This window comes from Schistocerca americana, chromosome 8 (assembly GCF_021461395.2).
Source record: "Schistocerca americana isolate TAMUIC-IGC-003095 chromosome 8, iqSchAmer2.1, whole genome shotgun sequence".
In the NCBI taxonomy this organism is placed as follows: domain Eukaryota; kingdom Metazoa; phylum Arthropoda; class Insecta; order Orthoptera; family Acrididae; genus Schistocerca; species Schistocerca americana.
This window is the reverse complement of record NC_060126.1, coordinates 514,371,471-514,391,619: the sequence shown is the minus strand read 5'-3', so window position 1 is coordinate 514,391,619 and position 20,149 is coordinate 514,371,471. Positions and strand designations below refer to the sequence as shown.

The 20,149-nt window shown below is 37.5% G+C and overlaps 1 protein-coding gene across 1 annotated transcript in view; it reads right to left on the bottom strand.

The window, feature by feature from the left end:
- Positions 1-2,770: 2,770 nt before the first annotated feature.
- Positions 2,771-20,149, bottom strand: part of LOC124544724 (neurogenic locus notch homolog protein 1-like) — a 132,174-nt gene continuing 114,795 nt past the window's right edge. The window contains exon 8 of the mRNA XM_047123370.1: positions 2,771-3,805. Coding sequence (XP_046979326.1) covers positions 3,441-3,805 — 365 coding nt within the window. The 3' untranslated portion in view covers positions 2,771-3,440. The remainder of the gene's footprint in view (positions 3,806-20,149) is intronic.

The following is a 20,149-nucleotide window of genomic DNA, read 5'->3' as shown; positions in this document are numbered from 1 at the left end:
AGCATCACCACAGCTCTGGTAGCATTCCTCTTGCACTAGGAAGCCCTGGTCCGATGTTAGGTAGTTTCGCTCATGTGTAGGATAATATAGCCATTTCATCCTCTCACCACAGCTCTCGAGAACACCCCCTCACACTATTCAAGGTGATACATGTGATATTGATGCACTCTCCTACAGAACACACTAGGGAATGGCTTAAGTCTGATAATCACATTGATTCTTCTCCGTAATACACAAGCAATAACAATGTTTGTGAGAACCGGCCATAATTCGGTAATATATATATTCGACTGCATGTGTGAGACACAGTTATGGTTTGGGATACACATGCTTTGCCTGCTTTAATATGGTATCTCTGTGTAATCCTTATGTCACCTTTGTTGGAGTATGAGTTACGAAAACCCACATAGTTTACAGGGAGGGGGAGAGGGTTAAAAGTGAATGCAGCCAGAGCATAATTTTTAAACTTTTCTTAGTCCTGAGTGTCCGGGTTACCCCCAACCCACCTCAATTCCATGCATTTCATGGTACTTGTTCTCTAATTATTCTCAATAATTTTAACCAATTTTGCAAGTTCTTTTTGCTATTTTACATATTTTGTCATATTTCGCTCAATTTTACACATTTCCCATCAACCTGTCATAATTACACCATGTTTTCCTCAATTTTTACCAATGTTATGTCACTTTTTCATATTTTTTTGATATTTTTCCGTAAATATATGGTCATACTGATGGCATACCCATGTGTTGTTCGATTTTATATAAGGATATTTGCATGTCCTATACACAAGCCTACTAAAAACTCCTAAGAATTCTCCTCTTCCTGATTTTGGCTAGGAAGATTGTGAAAAGTATGATAACACTCACCTCATATCTAGACGAGACTTAACGAGTGGTGCATGCTGGAAACTCGTAATCTGGAAACAAATCCATGTACTGCTACAACACATCAGAGTACTTGTCGGCAGACTCTTGTGGCAACGCATTCAATGAAAACTCAAAAGTCTGACGCAGTTTTACACTTTCATCTGACTTCCACTCTACCATGTAGGGTTCTGCAACAGAGAGTTGACATGTGTACAGAGTTTATTTTTTTCCCGATAGGTATATGCTCTTATTGCTTACCAGATGAGCTTCTCTACTTTTGTTTACACTTTCCAACTCTGATACGTCCCCACAACTATGTCAGGGCATCTACAAATGGTAGATTTCGGGTATTTCTTTTATCCTAGTAATACGTTACTCATTAATTGACATAATGTCATCTGCACTTAGCATCCTCAACTGTGAGAGTCTCTCCTTCCTGCATCTACAGAGTGTGCATCCCTGACAACGTAATTAATAGACATAGTGTTAGCAAGTTATGCATTCAAACTAGAAATGTCCACCACTGACAGCTCTACAAACATAATTATAGAGACTATGCATGAATATTGCCAATCATTAAGTCTCGATTTTAACCGCTTGAATGTTATTTCAACAGTGCTACAGCCCCGCAAATAGCAAATAACTTTTCCCAAAATGATTCTGTGATGGATGTAAGCACATTTAAATTCATCCTGCTCAGCATAACATCTGTGATGCAAGTTATATTATTGATATAATAGAAGGAAACATTCCACGTGGGAAAAATTATATATAAAAACAAAGATGAGGTGACTTACCGAACGAAAGCGCTGGCAGGTCAATAGACACACAAACAAGCACAAATATACACACAAAATTCAAGCTTTCGCAACAAACTGTTGCCTCATCAGGAAAGAGGGAAAGAGAGGGGAAGACGAAAGGAAGTGGGTTTTAAGGGAGAGGGTAAGGAGTCATTCCAATCCCGGTAGCGGAAAGACTTACCTTAGGGGGAAAAAAGGACAGGTATACACTCGCACACACGCACATATCCATCCACACATACAGACACAAGCAGACATATGTCTTCTTGTGTCTGTATCTTTCCTGATGAGGCAACAGTTTGTTGCGAAAGCTTGAATTTTGTGTGTATGTTTGTGTTTGTTTGTGTGTCTATCGACCTGCCAGCGCTTTCGTTCGGTAAGTCACCTCATCTTTGTTTTTATATATAAAAAGTTATATTATTGATTTTTCATAACAAAATTGTCTAGTTTCTCCAGTAGTAACAACAAACCATGGCATCTTGCTGTGCCTATCAAGTCCCTTTTTATACTCTTAGAAGATCCACAATGACAGTGCATAACCATCCCAACTCTGTTATTTTGTGTTGCTAGATGTTCATAGGATGGAGACAGTCCTTTGTGAGTATTATTCTTATGTACAGTAGAGAACAACACATTAGTTGGAAGGCATAGCACCATACTCAACTGTGCCAAGTTACTCACAATCATATATTCTGCAGATGCAGCTCTATTATTTTGTACTTCTATGTCCATGCTTGTGCCACAGGTGGTTCCAATAAACATAAAACATTGTTTGTATTCTTATAAGGATTGTTTGAAATATTTCATTCATCAATTAAAGAAGTGTTTCTCATGAGTAGATCTCTCTGTCCTTCAACATCTAGTTTAATTATCTTACATAAGATGTTACAGAGACGTTTTCATAGATATAAGGTTCGTGGATATAATATTTTAAATGGAAGTTACGTAACTATAATGTTTCATAATCTTATTTCAAGCTTTTATTTGCGATCTCTTGATTGCTATGATAAAGTGACAGCCAGGGTCATTTGCAACCTTGTGCTGTACTCTTGAAAGGGGATACATGTCTACAATGTAGTTAAAAAAATTAATAATACACTATTATGGTTGTGTTTATCTTTTATACTATGGAACATTACAAAGAGGTACAGAGACAAACACTATGCTTATTCTATAACACACAGATTATATACAGACAGCTGGAAATATCAACAATTCACATAAATGCACAAACACTATCATTAAATGTGTGATGAGTGGGTTCCTGAAAAACAGCACAATTCAAGAGCCAGGTATTATTTGAAACAGATACCCAATTATAACTGTGTAGGCCTCCACAGCCAGAGTCAGTTAACATGGGACATTTTCTGGGTATGGTACCGCATCTTAATGTAAGAAACTGTTACTGATGAAACTGATATTTCAGCCACAGTAACCGTGACCAAAACATGTTTCATCTGTAACACTTTCTTACAATATGATGTAGTACCATACCCATAAAACCTTTTCGTGAAATAGCAATTTGTTACTAACATTTCTTAGTGTGATACAGAACTCTTACCAAATCTGTGACTGTATCACTGAAAACACACCTACCAGTACAAACTGCTTGGTATAATTTCCACAAGTATATACATAAAGAACTGGAACTTTAGTTCACTTTCCAAACATAGCTCGATGCTTAAAACTTTCTTAATATTCGATGTTATTATAGATACTTTCATTATTTGAGAAGATTAGGTACAAATAGAGAGAAAAAAAGAGTCTATGTTCATACAAAATATCTGCTCTGGTAGACTATCCTCTGTTGAGAATTTAATGGCTGGCAAGCAACAGAGGCGTCGCCTGTGTAGCCTGCAGGACAAGCACACAGGGGAATGTGGTTCCTGACGACACACTCTGCCAGTGCCCCACAGGCCCCTCGACACGGACTGCGGCAAGTGAAGGTGGACGCGTCGCACGAGAGGTCAAGCCTGCACTCGTTATCTGTGAGGCACTCTCCACGCTGACACTCCCGGAGTGCATTTCCGACGTAGCCGGCAGGGCAAGTGCAGACTGGCCGCCGCTTCCCCGTGTTGTCGAAGCCAGGCTGGCAGACGGCGTTCTTTCCGCACGGATTGGGATTGCAGTAATCGTCTGTTGACAGTTGTCAGAATATCTGTGTAGATAATTAATTTGATTGGAAAATACAAACACTTTTGTGTTGTGTGTTTGTGTGTGTGTGCACGCGCAAGGTTATGTTATATAAGTGATGTGTTTGTGCCAGGTGTTATAAATGTGCACACAGCTTATAGAGTTTATACTGTAAACAGGATTTATGATGTACCAATCAATTCTCATATAACAACATGCATAATACACAATGTAGGAAAAGACAGAATGCTACTCACTGTAAAGCAGACACATTAAGTTGCAGACAGGCACAATTAAAAGACACTTACGTGAAGCTTTCGGTCACATCCTTCATCGACAAAAGAGAAGCACACACCCTTCGTACACATGAGCAAGCACACCTCACGCACACACGACTGCCAATTACAGCATCTCAGGTCACATGTGCATGAAGTGTGCTTGCTCATTTGTATGAATGGTTTGTCTTATCATGTCTTTTTTACAGTAAGTAGTGATCTGTCTTTTCCTATATTGTTGACACTCCTACCTGGAGTTTCTATTGTTTGAACATACATAATATCGCATTTTTAATTACACAGTACACGTGCCCTCAATTGTCCTTCATATCCCTTGTTTGCTGTGAAAAAGCAAATGTCAAAAAGCTCATTTGCTTAAAATTGTGAACCTTCATCAGGTTTGATTTTGACACAGAAGTGTAAAAAGTTCCTAATTTAGGTACTGAGCTTCTCTGGTGGCTTTAATTGATATTAACAGTGTAACTAGACTAGATTAGATTAGATTAATACTAGTTCCATGGATCATGAATACGATATTTCGTAATGATGTGGAACGAGTCGAATTTTCCAGTACATGACATTATTAGGTTAATTTAACAACATAATTAAGTTAATATAACAACTTTATTTTTTTGTTTTTTGTTTTTCTTTATTTTTTTATTTTTATTTTTTTAATATTTTTTTCCCCTTAATTTATATCTAAAAATTCCTCTGTGGAGTAGAAGGAGTTGTCATTCAGAAATTATTTTAATTTCTTCTTCAATACTTGTTGGTTATCTGTCAGACTCTTGATACTATTTGGTAAGTGATCAAAGACTTTAGTGCCAGTATAATTCACCCCTTTCTGTGCCAAAGTTAGATTTAATCTTGAATAGTGAAGATCATCCTTTCTCCTAGTATTGTAGTTATGCACACTGCTATTACTTTTGAATTGGGTTTGGTTGTTAATAACAAATTTCATAAGAGAGTATATATACTGAGAAGCTACTGTGAATATCCCTAGATCCTTAAATAAATGTCTGCAGGATGATCTTGGGTGGACTCCAGCTATTATTCTGATTACACACTTTTGTGCAATAAATACTTTATTCCTCAGTGATGAATTACCCCAACATATGATGCCATATGAAAGCAATGAGTGAAAATAGGCATAGTAAGCTAATTTACTAAGATGTTTATCACCAAAATTTGCAATGACCCTTATTGCATAAGTAGCTGAACTCAAACGTTTCAGCAGATCATCAATGTGTTTCTTCCAATTTAATCTCTCATCAATGGACACACCAAAAAATTTGGAATATTCTACCTTAGCTACATGCTTCTGATTAAGGTCTATATTTATTAATGGCATCATACCATTGACTGTACGGAACTTTATGTACTGTGTCTTATCAAAATTCAGTGAGAGTCCGTTTACAAGGAACCACTTAGTAATTTTCTGAAAGACAGTATTGACAATTTCATCAGTTAATTCTTGTTTGTCAGGTGTGATTACTATACTTGTATCATCAGCAAAGAGAACTAACTTTGCCTCTTCATGAATATAGAATGGCAAGTCATTAATATATAATAAGAACAACAAAGGACTCAAGACTGACCCTTGTGGAACCCCATTCTTGATAGTTCCCCAGTTTGAGGAATGTGCTGATCTTTGTATGTTATGAGAACTACTTATTTCAACTTTCTGCACTCTTCCAGTTAGGTACGAATTAAACCATTTGTGCACTGTCCCACTCATGCCACAATACTTGAGCTTGTCTAGCAGAATTTCATGATTTACACAATCAAAAGCCTTTGAGAGATCACAAAAAATCCCAATGGGTGGTGTTAGGTTATTCAGATCATTCAAAATTTGACTGGTGAAAGCATATATGGCATTTTCTGTTGAAAAACCTTCTGGAAACCAAACTGACATTTTGTTAGTGATTAATTTTTACAGATATGTGAAGCTACTCTTGAATACATTACTTTCTCAAAAATTGTGGATAAAGCTGTTAGAAGGGAGATTGGACGGTAATTGTTGACATCGGATCTATCCCCCTTTTTATGCAAAGGTATAACAATAGCATATTTCAGTCTATCAGGGAAAATGCCCTGTTCCAGAGAGCTATTACACAGGTGGCTGAGAATCTTACTTATCTGTTGAGAACAAGCTTTTAGTATTTTGCTGGAAATGCCATCAATTCCATGTGAGTTTTTGCTTTTAAGCAAGTTTATTATTTTCCTAATTTCAGAGGGAGAAGTGGGTGAGATTTCAATTGTATCAAATAGCTAACTGTATAGCTAAGTACAACAGATACTCATTTTCTATGTCTTAGAGATGATTCAGATATGGAATGTGATTTTTCACTGAAAAAATAACCAATATCTTCCAGGCTAACAAACATAATTTATAACTGTGACTTTCCATTTTCATTTGTGTAAAGAAGGATTTATTTAAGGCTGTTTTACCAACATAAAGTAGATTAGATTAGATTAGATTAATTATTCATTCCATAGACCCTCCTGGGTGTGGAACATGTCAGATAAACACATTACAAAAATGTAATTAGAAAAACTTGAGTTTCATTAATTTTAATGATCCTCAGTCAATAAACAGTAAAATTATGTACATGAATTAAATTTAAACTTCTAATACTTACATCTGCTTTCATTAAATCCATCATTCAGACATTTGCTAGTTTCTTGACTATTACAACTGTAGAAATATAATAATGGAAAATCAATGTTGGAATACAGATATTGAAAGGAGTAAAGGTAACAATGTACAGTTGAAGCACTAAGTGGTCTATGGGTGCACAGACAAACTGAATGAAAACATTTTTAAGATTTTGGATGACACCTCTCTTCAGAGATAGCAAATACAGAACACGCACGCAGTTACATCGTCCCAGAAAACTACATTGTACTGGTGCTGCAGCTTGACAGAACGAAACGAACGATTTGTGGTCAAGCAATGACGTGTGCTCACCCTGCATACAGGTGCGAAGTTACCATGACAGAGCTGGACTACATATGGTAGCTGCACTTGCTATAATCTTGTATTGACAGTAAACTTGTACTTGGGTGAAGGTGCACACCTGCCTTGCTTTAGATTTCCATCATTTTCTTAAATAGTTCCATCAAAATCTGCGGTTGCTACTCGAAGAGGCCAGAGCATATTTCCTTCCCCGTTCGAGGCTTTTGCTCGCCTTTGAACTATAATCCTACATTTCTTCTTGCTTTATGCATGGCAAAATATAAACACAAACAATGAGGAACAGCAGTTTCCATACAAATGCTCGACTCGCTGAAAAATTCATCAGAACTACAGCTTTTGAACACAAAGTAAGGTATGCAAATTTTGGAAATGGTAATAGATTAAAACTGTAGTAATTGCATCTCAGTGTGACTTTATCTGAAAGATAAAGTAAGCAAAATGATGAGAGAGTGGGTTTAGTGTTTTTTGTGAAAATGATGTGCTACAAGGAAAACAGAGCAATATACATCCAGATCACTTTCTTCAGACACTGGGATAACATCCAGTAAGCTTTGACCACACAAAAAAAAGTGGTGTGTTATGTTCTACCAAAAACATCTGGCCACCTCGAGAGGCAATCTATCGCTTAATGCAGAGAGAAGTGTCATTCTCCTAGCAGAGTATTGTGTAGCACTAGAGCTTGAAAGGCAGACTAAACTCAAAGAACTTCATGTTTTACTTTCATTATCTGAAACCAATAACTGTATTCTTTAAACCAGAAAATCTTTCATGGAAAAGGGGATCGTCAGACAAGTTCATGGAGAAGTAGAAAGTGCCCCAGGATTTTATGGTTAGGCTGTATATGTTTCATTTCAAGAGTCACTTCTCAGGCAGGGCTGTTGTATTTTAATAAAATACCTACTACTACTTGAATGGTATCAGCTTTTGATTGTTACTGGATCTTTGGACAGAGGTGTATTTGATACTTCATTTCTACTGACAATGAGGCAGTTTGGCACTTGATGGCAGAAAGTAATTAAAATTCCACTGCTTAATTTATAAAGATAAGAAGCTTTTTCCAAGTATGTTTCATAGTGTTGTTCTTACCAGGTGCTTGAGAGAAACCTTGGAACAGTTACTGAAATGCGGCCTGGTCAGTGTTTAGTAATCCATTTTTGCAGAGATTCAAGTGAAATAATGCCGTTACCCATAGCCTAATCAGCTTTTAAATGTGTGTGTAAAGATTTTTACTGCCAAGAAGAATTCCCTACAAAATTTTTAAAAAAAGACAAGGATAGCAACGAACCATCAAACTTGCAAATATGGGTAGTTCATACGTCTTCAACATTGACAGTGGAGAAGACTGTATTTATCAGCCACAGGAGGGAAGCATTCAGTATGGTGGTTTAAATCTCTGTCTGACCATCCATATTGATTTTCTCTATGAATTCCCTAAATTGCTTCATGTAAATCCTGAAATGTTTCCTTTGGAAAAAGCACCCCATCCATGTGTAGTTCGAACTACAATGATTACTCTGCCAATGGGATATTAAACTCTAATCTTCCTTTGTTCTTCCAGAGGCCAACCTCGCAGACAGCAAACTCCACAATGTGGTAGCGACTGCACAAGGTGTGACGTGGTGGGCCATTTGAATTACGGAATATGAAAGTGAAGGTTAGTTTGTATTAATCATTTGTTCGAGTCTACATTTCACTGTTAACTATATTATGGACATAAATAAACATTTAACCTTCACTCGGCCTGCTGCCACTGTACTTTTGTCTTAAGGTAGTTTTTGATATTTTGTTGCTAGATGGAGAAGTGGCTTAAAAAAGCACTGAAAGCATTCTACTACAGAACTTGACTCTTCTGTTTCTAATTCAACAACTAGATGTTTTGCTAAGATTAATTATGGTAATAATGAGAGTGATACCAATGTAATCGGATTTACAGGAGGTAAGTTAGTTAACGCTCATACGATAATCGAGCCAGAGTAGTTATTAAAATAATTTAGGAAGTACGATGAAACTTATACAGAGTGAATATTAATAAAACTGACAAAATGCAAGGAAGTATTCCTGACTGGAACACATGTCAGGAAATGGACGATGTGCGTCCTGGAACACAGTGCAGAGATGTATCACATTCACGCCACAACAGATGTCCAAAGTGGCCTCCATTAAATGCAATGTCATGCAGGATACATATAATTGTACTTTGGCTTACACCATATTGGCAGGCCACTTGCCCAGAGCTTGTACTAGGGTTCGTCTCAATATATCCTGTACACCCCAGTCCTCCATATCTGGTGTATGCACAGTCCGCCATCTACCTAAACATTTATCTGTCTGACAGGACTCACGATCACACAAACGCCCAAAAAGGGCTCAAAATGTTGTGTGATGTGGTTGGTGTCTGTGATGGTACTTGTTTTGGTATAGCCATGCTGCCTCTTAATCATTTCCATCTGCTTGGCCACATGGAAACATCTTCTCGGCTTGTTCCCAACATGAATACTGTATCATTCTCTGTTTACAGTATGCTGCACCAATCACACAGCCTGCAACACACAAGGAATGCACGGCACGTGGGCAGAGGAACTGACACTTCTCAGTGCCATCTACCGTAGCAATGATGCGCTTCCAGACACATGTTTACAGGATCTTTTCTCCTCCATTTCCAGTCAGGAATCTGCCCCTGCAGTTTGTTGGTTTTATTAATGTTCACCCAGAATATCTTTATGATTCATAAAAAGTCATGATAGTCATAGTCCTCAGTGTGTTATGTGCAGCAAAGTTCTCCCAAGTAACTCTACTGCTCCAGCAAAAATGCATTGTCGTTTGGATCTGTTTGTGGTGAGTTGTTTCTCTTTCTTTCTTTCTTTTTTTTTTTTTTAAAAAAAAAAAAGAAAGAGTAAATTACTTCATTCAAAGATTTGGTATACTCTTGCCAGAAATATGTTTATGGTTTAAACTACAAAAATATTCAATGAAAAAAAAACCGGAAGCTGCTTAAATAGCCAGATATCAAATACCTCAGTGGAGCATGCTTAACTGCAGAAAATTTTATTACAACTTCTGCAACTGAGGTGGTAAAATGTTGGGTGAAAAATCAGCATCAGAAACATCCAAGATATCACTACTGCATGACATGCTAATTTAGTGCATCAGATGTTAGCAACCAATATAAAATATGATCTTATTCTTACCTCAAATCACACGAATTTTCATTACAAATGGATGAATCTAACAATGTAGCTCGATTCATGCTATTAACTGCAATAGGTATCATTATGAAAACAAATCACTGGAGAATCTTCTTTCATGTCAATATCTACTAGCATCCCCTACAGAATTAGAGATATTTTGTCTCCTGAATTCTTTTCTCAAAGAGAATATAAATTACAATGGGGCAACTGCATTCATTCAGATCTGTAGTGAGGAGCATGACCTATGATTCAGCAAGTTTGGTTGTTTTCCGACAATGAAATGCTATCTAGAATAGGAATGGGTTGAAATAGGAGACTTAATGTAGAATTTATACAGACCCGGAAAGGTATGAATGAAGCTTTTTATCAGTGGTTTGAAAATGAACAGGACATTAAATATCAAAATGAATTATCGGTTAAATACCCATTTATTGTCAATGCACGATATTCGGCGAGGTCAGCAGATGAATGCAACCATTTTATTAAGCTGACATCTGATTGACATTGGAAGAAAAATTAAAATCAATACCGCTAGCAGAATTCTGATGCAGTTTACAAGAGGAATATTCTCCAGGCAAAGATGACACTTTCACCCTTTGCTCTCACCAATTGAGAATGTTTGGGGCAGTATGGGCAGGGCTCTCCCACCAGCTTGGGATTTTGGCAATCTAATGCACCACTTGGGCAGAATTTTGCATGATATCCCTCAGGAGGACATCCGACAACTTTGTCAATCAATGCCAAGCTGAATAAGGGACAGAGATGGACCAACACATTCCTAACTTGCTTAGTTTGTGAAGCTCTTTCTCTTGCATAAATCATCCAATTTTTCCAAACTGTAATAATTTGTTTGCCTCTACATACAAATCTTGTCTACCGATTTCCATTCTCACCCTATGTGTCTACAAAAAATAAATACTACAGCAGATTTTTCAAACCTGCCACAAGAATTCAACTTTTTTCCACAAAGCCTGATATTGTGTGTATCTATGAAAACAAGAACAAGTACCTCTTGACCCATTAAAATTAAAATTTAATGTTCTCATTGGTTATGTTATTTTAAAAATTTTGGATTGATTTTGAGATTACTTTTGAAGCAAATAAACAGTATCTGAAATAAGTGTCATTTTTGTTTCAAATAATCCATTGAGAGAATGTTGCATTAAAAACACACAGTGCAGAAAGAGACCAGGGGTTAAGAGCACACGTTCAGAAGTGCTGCACGGCAAAGTACCTTAATAGGACACAGGACACTGTGGTCATGACCACTTAAGCTACATTAATAAGTATCAAACTACATCCATCTTCATACAACAAAATAAAAAAATGGAAAATAAGCAAAAGCATAACAAGAAAGGTGACAAAAAGCCATAATAAATTCTAAAGATTTCCAAAATGGAAAGAGCTGCTTACTTGAAACTAGCCTGAAGAGCAATTCCTAATGTGCATCTCTCCAAGATGTCCTCACTCATTTATAAGGTTTACCTATTTGCTAATTCTTTAGTAGGTAAGTCTATTTTAAGTAAGAAAGCATTTGTTTGAAGGCTGTACCATAAATGTGTGCATATTTTTGTGTTATTAACAGTACACTTTCTGTTGCAAACTTAAAGCACAGCAGATTCCATGTTTGTTTTCTACTTATATTCAAAGTAAAAACAGAAATTAATGTCCCTTTGACAATGAGGTCATTTATGATTAAGCAAATAATGAAATAGAACAAGAATGAAGAAAATAATTAACCATGTCATTTTCCAAAGGAACGATCTCTTCATTTGCTTAACTGACTAAAATGTAAATCATGACTGTCAGATGGAGATTTGAACTGCAATGCGCTCGAATGAGAGCCCAGGGAGAGGCTCAGTTAGAATTACAGTGCCACCTATTCAGTACTTTTTCCATGTCCATGTAGCAGAATATAACACAATAGGACTGAAGCAACAAGTGGATGATATTGGGTTTAAGTCATCATTTGACAAACCTGACTGTCTTCTTTTCAACTGTTTCCAGGGCCACATACTTAGTGAGAGGGTTATCTGAGTGCCACATCTGATGAACTTTGAGAACTTGGCCCATAATCTACTTGAGAACTTTATGTACCACAACTGCAATGCATGAGTAGGATACTAAATCTGTATACAACAATTCTACAGAAACCTTATGTGATCGATGGAAACGACATTGATTCAGCCTGTGTTATGTTAGGGTTTTTACTTCTTCGTGTGACTAGAGCCTCCCGTCGGGTAGGCTATTCGCCGGGTGCAAGTCTTTCGATTTGACGCCACTTCAGCGACATGCGCGTCGATGGGGATGAAATGATGATGGTTAGGACAACACAACACCCAGTCCCTGAGCAGAGAAAATTTCTGACCCAGCCGAGAATTGAACCCGGGCTCTTAGGATTGACATTCTGTCATGCTGACCACTCAGCTACCAGGGGCGGACTAAGTTAGGGTGAAAATTATGTATTATTTGGCCAAATAATACAGCACACAGAAATTTAGGGGACACATTGAGATGATATTGTAACCGGGGTAGCTCGTATTGAACATATCACAATGTAATGTACGGCTTCACTTAACACCAATGTCGATGGGATGAGTACGGATTCAGTAAAAGGAAGAAAGCTTTGAGAGCCTCTTTTTTTCCACTCTGTGGTGGAATGTGCTGGCCTCGCAACTGTGATCTTCATTTGCTTAAGCAAGACAATCCTACCTTTCTATTTCACTTCCAAAGTAAGAACAGAGGTTAATGTCCCTTTGACAGTGAAGTTATTACGGAATAACTAGCCCTACTCATTTCAAATGCAGATGACTGGCACCAGGACAACATAGCTAACAATTACAATAACTGCAATCACACGATCAAATTTCAAACAGATTCAACACAGTTATCCACAATATCCAACGACAACCAACAGAACTCCGAGCTGTCAGATATTCTCTTATGACATCATGGAGTCAAAATATTAGTAGAAGCAACTACTGACTCAAACAGTACTAAGAATGCTGTGTCTCTGAAACAGTATATGAGATTAAGGTGCATTTAGCTCTTAAGGTGCATTTAGCTCTTAACATCATAGTTTCAGTGAAAAGAAAACATTGCACTGAAGCTAACTGGACAAAGAGAAAAAATAAATGACACTAGAAATTGCCAGTGGAATACAAAGAGTGCAAAGTGTAGAGCTAACATGTTGCCATACATTGGAGGTGTCAACTGGTTGACAGGTGGATAAAAAAAGTGAAAATGTACCTGAACTTTTAGGTTGGGTCCTCGTTCAGCGCACGCAAACTCCCCACCTCTAAACTGTCTCGGCACTGTAGTCCACCTGGGATCAGGCTTGTGTCGGATGGAATGCGGGTGAAAGTAAAAAAGAGGGAGGGGCAAGAGGAGGGTGACCGTTGGCTGTGGGGGGGGGGGGAGGGGGGGGCGCTGTGTTAGTGACGAGCCCACATGCTAGGAATGTGGTGCGACACAGCACGGCATGGCACTGCGCTGTGGACTCACTCCAGTATGGAGTGGGGGAGTTGCACATGGTGCACAGCGAAGTCTCCGAATCGGTCCAGTTGCGATGGGGGAGTGGTAGACGTGGAAGAGACAATGAGGAACAAACAGGGAACACGTAGAGTGATGGGGTGAAATGGAAGGGGAGGGGACAGAACGCGCAGGTGTGGCGCAAAGTATAGCACTTGCTGAAGCCACGAGAACAGGGGGACCGGAGGACATGTCACCGATACGATTCTCGTCTACGTACATCTGAGAAACAGGTACCGGGATCTAGTGCACTGATGGGAAGTTGCCACTGAAGTCGAAGATACTGTGCCCAGCAGTGCATTATACTGCTGAATCCTTGACCTCAGTCTTGGCCCCATTTGCTCGTGTGAGAGACTCTCTCTTTAGTAAGGCCCTAATGAAAATATGTACAATATATATAAATGTTTTCCACTCTCAAATTTTTAGAGGTAAATGAGTACAGTAAAACTTTTATAAGCTGGTGGGGTGCACTGCAATGTGAAATGCTAGTTTGTGCACTGTGCATCACCATCATGCATAAATTAATAACTTTTCTTTGGACCAATACCTGTGTATTCTGAAGGTATTGCAGTCTGAGTCTGATTGCTTACTGGCGACCTGTGGGCAAAGGTACTTATACAACACTATGTCATTAAGTTATATATGTTACTTATATTTCAACACTAATGCAGATGATGAGACCAGTGTATAATAAAAATTTAAATAACGTTTCTATACTTGTGAATTATTTTACATCACACAGTTTACATGGACTCAAAATCTGAATGTCAAATTGGCAGAAATCAATTTCGTCACTTTTGTTTACACCTTCAGACTAAATTTGAATTCTTTCATCCAATTAACATGAATGAAATATTAAATATGTAGAATGCAAGCAGTCTGACAATTGATGAGCATGCTGCTGTATTGTTTGTGTAAGGTCTGTGTCACGGTGTCTATCCTGCGATAATTGTTTACTTTGTATCTCATTATCATAGTTCATATCTGTATGGACTGGGAGCTAATGAATTATGTAATCCATCACGAGCGAATCGTGTAGATAAGAAAACTTCCTATTCCTTGCCATCATTTCAATATGGTCTTCCCAGTAAAATGAGTTAAAATACAGCATTCAACCAGGAAAACTGATAACAGATGGATCTAAAGGGTGTGAGAATGTCATGCAAGACTAAGAGGTCACTCTATGTGCAAATTATAAAAACACAGTATCCAAATTTACAAAGTTATTCCAAACTGCACAAGAAGGTCCTTTGTAAAATAATATCTAATGCAAAACAGCTAGCAGACGAAGGCTACATAAACAATTATAATGACAAATGTAAAGCCATGTGGGATATTATCAACAAGCTGATGTCACATAGAATCATAGTGGGCAAAACATAATAGACACCAAATGCATTTGTTATACATTTAATAAATGCTTTGCTGAAATAGCTAGCGGTGTTTCGGTTGGTCACTCTCCACCAACAAAATCTTTCCCTCCAAAGTGTATAAAATATGACAAATAACTTTTTCTTATGTCTACAACTTTGAAGAATATTCTCTTAATTAATAAAAATATGAAAAAGTCTCTCTCATCTGGCCTTGATAGTTTACCCAGCTATGTAAGTAGACAGATTGATAATGAGACAGTACAGCCTCTTTGCAAAATAATCAACTATTCATTTGGTACTGGTATTTTCCCTCAACCACTCAAAATCTTCATGATCCCCTCAAGAAGGGGGACAAGCTCAAGGTCAAAAACTACCAATATATAAACTTCTTCTCAACAGTATCCAAAACAACCGGAATCATTGTGTACACTAAAGTAAATCATCGATGAGGCTCTCTTTTGATTTACTGATCAGATAATACAGGTATTTAATGAAAAACACTATGCTTTTCAACTTTTTATTGATCTTATAAAGGCATTTCATTGAGTCAATCACACACTGCTTCCATGCAAACTGAATGCTTATGGTATAGGAGTCTGTAATGAAAGGTTTCAGTCTCGTCTATCAAACAGCAGAAACAACAACACATGACGGAAGAAGAATCTGTTCAGATTTAATATCACAATATTATGAAAAGAAAAGTTGCTACTCCCCATGTAGCGGAGATACTGAGTCGCAGATAGGCACTAGGCACAACAAAAAGTCTCCCACAATTAAAGCTTTCGGCCTTTGTCCTTCATCAACAATAGACCACACACACACACACACACACACACACACACACACACACAAACGCAACTCGCGCACATGACTAGTGTGCGCGAGTTGCGTTTGCATCTGTGTGTGTGTGTGTGTGTGTGTGTGTGTGTCTATTGTTAATGAAGGACAATGGCCGAAAGCTTTAGTTGTGGGAGTCTTTTTGTTGTGCCTGTCTGTGACTCAGCATCTCCGCTACATGGGGAGTAGCAACTTTCCCTTTCATAATATTATTACTTTCCATCCTGGATTTTCCATTGTTTGACAGACATAATATCAGTCACTCAGGGCTCAATTTAAGTCCCCCTCCTCTTCCTTCTCTTTATTAATGACCCCCATGAACACCTACCTACCCTCAACAGTACCTTTGTTATTTGCTGATTCTACAAGCCTCCTCCCTTGTAAAATTACTCCACAGTAGATGACAGCTGACTTGGCTGTGAAAGGCTGTATGATAACAACCTCTTTCTTAATATGAATAAAACAGACTGTATGACCTTCTGCCCATCAAAGCACCATATAATGCATATAGAAACGATAGCTATAGTCGAGAAATTTGTTGAACAGGTCAGTGATACTAAATTCCTGGGGTTCTGGATAGACAACGCGCTACAAAGGAATGTTGGAGTGAGTTCTCAGCCTAAGGAGCGATTTGAATAGCTTTAAAACCATATAATTTGCTGTAGTTAACTCAGTCATCTCATGTGGCATTCATTTCTAGGGTAAATACACAAGAAAATATTTGTTAGGCGAAAATAAAGTGCCTAGCTTGCAATACGACTGTCAACATATACACCTTTGAAACAAATAATGATATGAATTTGGCGATGGTAACATTCATCTGACAAAGTAATAAAAACTCTTTCAGGAAGACTGTTACAGTATAATGCTCCAGCATTGTTTTTATTCTGTTTTTGAATTTCAAGAGACCAATTTTTGTAACATACAAATTTAAGTTCATCCAAGTGTATTAATCTTGCATGTTATGGTAGTTAAATGACAATTATTCTTATTTAAACATACAGAGTGCTATTTAAAAACTATTGTTATATATGACACATACACACACACACTGTCCTTTACTCCACATGTATATTTAAAAACCAATGTACCATATGGTTTATGCTCCTTCAATAGCCATAGCTTGTATCCCATATCATGAACATGATTTTGTGGATAAACAAATAAAATTTTAGGTCATACGATCATGTTACATTAATGTTAAATTTTTGTCTTCACTGAAAAGACGTGAAAGTTCTGCTTACTAACGTGAAATTTGCTGTCACGCACACTGTTCTCCTAGTACACATGTTAATGCTTACACCTACAGCCTTTATTATAGGCAGATCTCCAGTTGCTGTTGGAGTGATGTGAAAACCAGCATTGACAACTGTTAGTTTTCTCCAGCACAGATGATGTGGTTTGCAAAGAACCACAAGTTGTGTGCTGCTTTTGCCACAGTGAAAGAGCTTTGATACAAGTTAAATGGATGTCAGTTCATGTTCCTCATAGATCACATACTAATTACACAAGCTTTCCACAGAAAAAAAACTGATAATCCAACACTAACCCAATTGTGTTACTTAGATACACTGATGTAGAACAAAATGCACCAGTAGATGTACTACCTTGAAATGACACTTTTCAAATTCTGCACTTAGTAGTACTCAGATGCTGAGTCACAGAAAGGAACAACAAAGAGACAGTCATAAAATTAGCTTTCAGCCAACGAGGCCTTTGTCAAAAATAGAAACACACACACACACACACACACACACACACACACACACACACACACACACACACTCATGGAAACGCAACTCACACACACAATGACAGTCCCTGGTGGCTGGAGCTATATTGTTACATTCTATCCTGGATTTTCCGTTGTTTGATTTTGCCATGAGATGAGTTAAATTGTTTTATCACGTCAAGTCTGGTATACAGCTTCTACACTTCACATTGTCAAGCTCCAAAGAACACTAAACTCTCGCTAATACGGTCCTCTGTAGTCTGGCCTCTCCGTAATCTGGCACATTTCCAGCTTCTTGTCGTTCAACCTGAAATGATGCCTACAATAATGAAATTTCATCTGAAACGATGTTGTTAGTTAATCATAATGTTCAGTATTCCAGTACACTCTAAAATTGTGGCTTTCATTGTGGATCATTATCATGGCACCTAAAGGGAATCGAGTTATGCTAAACCTCAAACAGAAACTCGAAATTAGATATAAACTGAACTGAGGTTAATCCATGAAAAGCACCAGTTTGCTTTTGTTCTACAGTATTACTTTTATGGTGTTAACCAGTTTTCGGCTTACAAGGCCCTCTTCAGACATTTACTGAGTATTTTCACAAAGAAGTTACAATGTTTGTAAACAACATTGGAAGAGAAGTCACATGTCTAGACTGAAGCAGAAGACATACAATAAGTAACATCTTTGACAGTGTGGTGGTAATGCACTGAAAAAGCAAAAAATTGAACAGAAAATAAATAAAAATGGATTAGACAAGAAACAACTTTAACACAAAATAGGAACAGCATTCCTACATAACTGTTTCTATTAATAAACAAAAATAATAAAATAAAATAAAATTCATGCTTGACAAGGCTACTTATGGAGGTACAAAACATGGAGAGTGATACACAAACCAATTAAAAGAAGAAACAATTAATCAATGTAACTGCGGAATACATAAGGAATTTAAGCAATATCAATAAGGTAAACAGAAATAAATAAATAAATTCAGGAAAATGGAGGAGTTTGAGGGAACATACAGTAAAAGCAATCTTTGGGAGTGTGGTGGTACTGCACTTTTAAAAGGTAAAAAGGCTGAACAATACACAAATACAAAAGAAGCAAACAGAAAAAAAATCAACATTATATTCAAAACTGTGGCTATGTAACAGTTTGCATTAAATAAATGAACCAAGCAAAATATAACCAATATTTGATGAGACAACTACAAGAGGTATTAAACATGGACAGTAATATAAGTGCCAGTTAAAAGAAAGCCTTAACAATTGAAACTACAGTCTATAAGGAATACGCACACAACTTCAATAAAACAAAAGAACTTAATGAATACAGGAAAATGGAAATATGTAGGAACAGAGAGTGTGGTAAGTTATAGACAACATAAATGATTACATGAAGTTTATGAGAGGGGGAAGTGTTGAGCTGTGTCTGCTCATTTAGGATTAGATGTGGACTGTGGGCTAGATGTTTGTTAATTTCCAGGGCTTCCAGCAGGTTGAATTTATGGGACACTGGCTGTTAGTTATGAACCTCACTCAGTACATGTTCAGCAAATGCAGTCAGAATTCTGCAGCATCCAGCTGTGTTCATGTTTAGCCAGCCTAGTTGTTTTGTCTCTGCCTGGCTGACCAATGTAAACTTGTCACAATCAGAACAGGTAATTTTGTATACCCGATTTTGGCTAATAACTGGATTTTATCTTTGCTATTGAAAATACATTGGGCTGTTGTGTTCTTAACATAGGAGGAAACCCTATACTTGCAGGCTTTCAGTGCTTTGGCTACAATCTGTGACACCCCTCCTAGATATGGTAGTGCACACCACTTCTTGCAGACGAGGATGAGGAAGCAGATGGGGCATAGAGGTGGGGCATAATTTTCTGTTTTTGTTTCCTGTACAAGATGTGGCCAATAAGCCATCGGCTGTGAAAATAAATTTTATTGTATCTAACTCTGCTTTAAAATCATCTCTGAACATGGGGATAGATATGAGATGGTGTACCATCAAGTGGAAAGCTGCATCTTTGTGAGGTATGGGGTGTTGTGAGCAAGAAGGTATTACTGTGCCTGTAGTTGTTCTATAAATTTTGAAATAATGTGTGTGTGTGTGTGTGTGTGTGTGTGTGTGTGTGTGTGTGTGTGTGTGTGTGGTGTGTGTGTGTACAGATGTCAGTGGTGAGATATAAGAAGTTTGTGGATTTGCTGCCAATCTCCATTGTGAACTGAATATTTTTATATTATTTTATATTAACTTTATCAACATAATCACATTTATTCAAAGTGTTGAGCTGTCTTGTAGTACCAGTCCACATACACAGGACATCATCCACATATCTAAACCCGCATTTGATATTTGCACTCGAAGGTTCTGTTTTTAGAAAATTTTGTTCAAAATGATCCATAAATACTTCAGCCAACAGTGG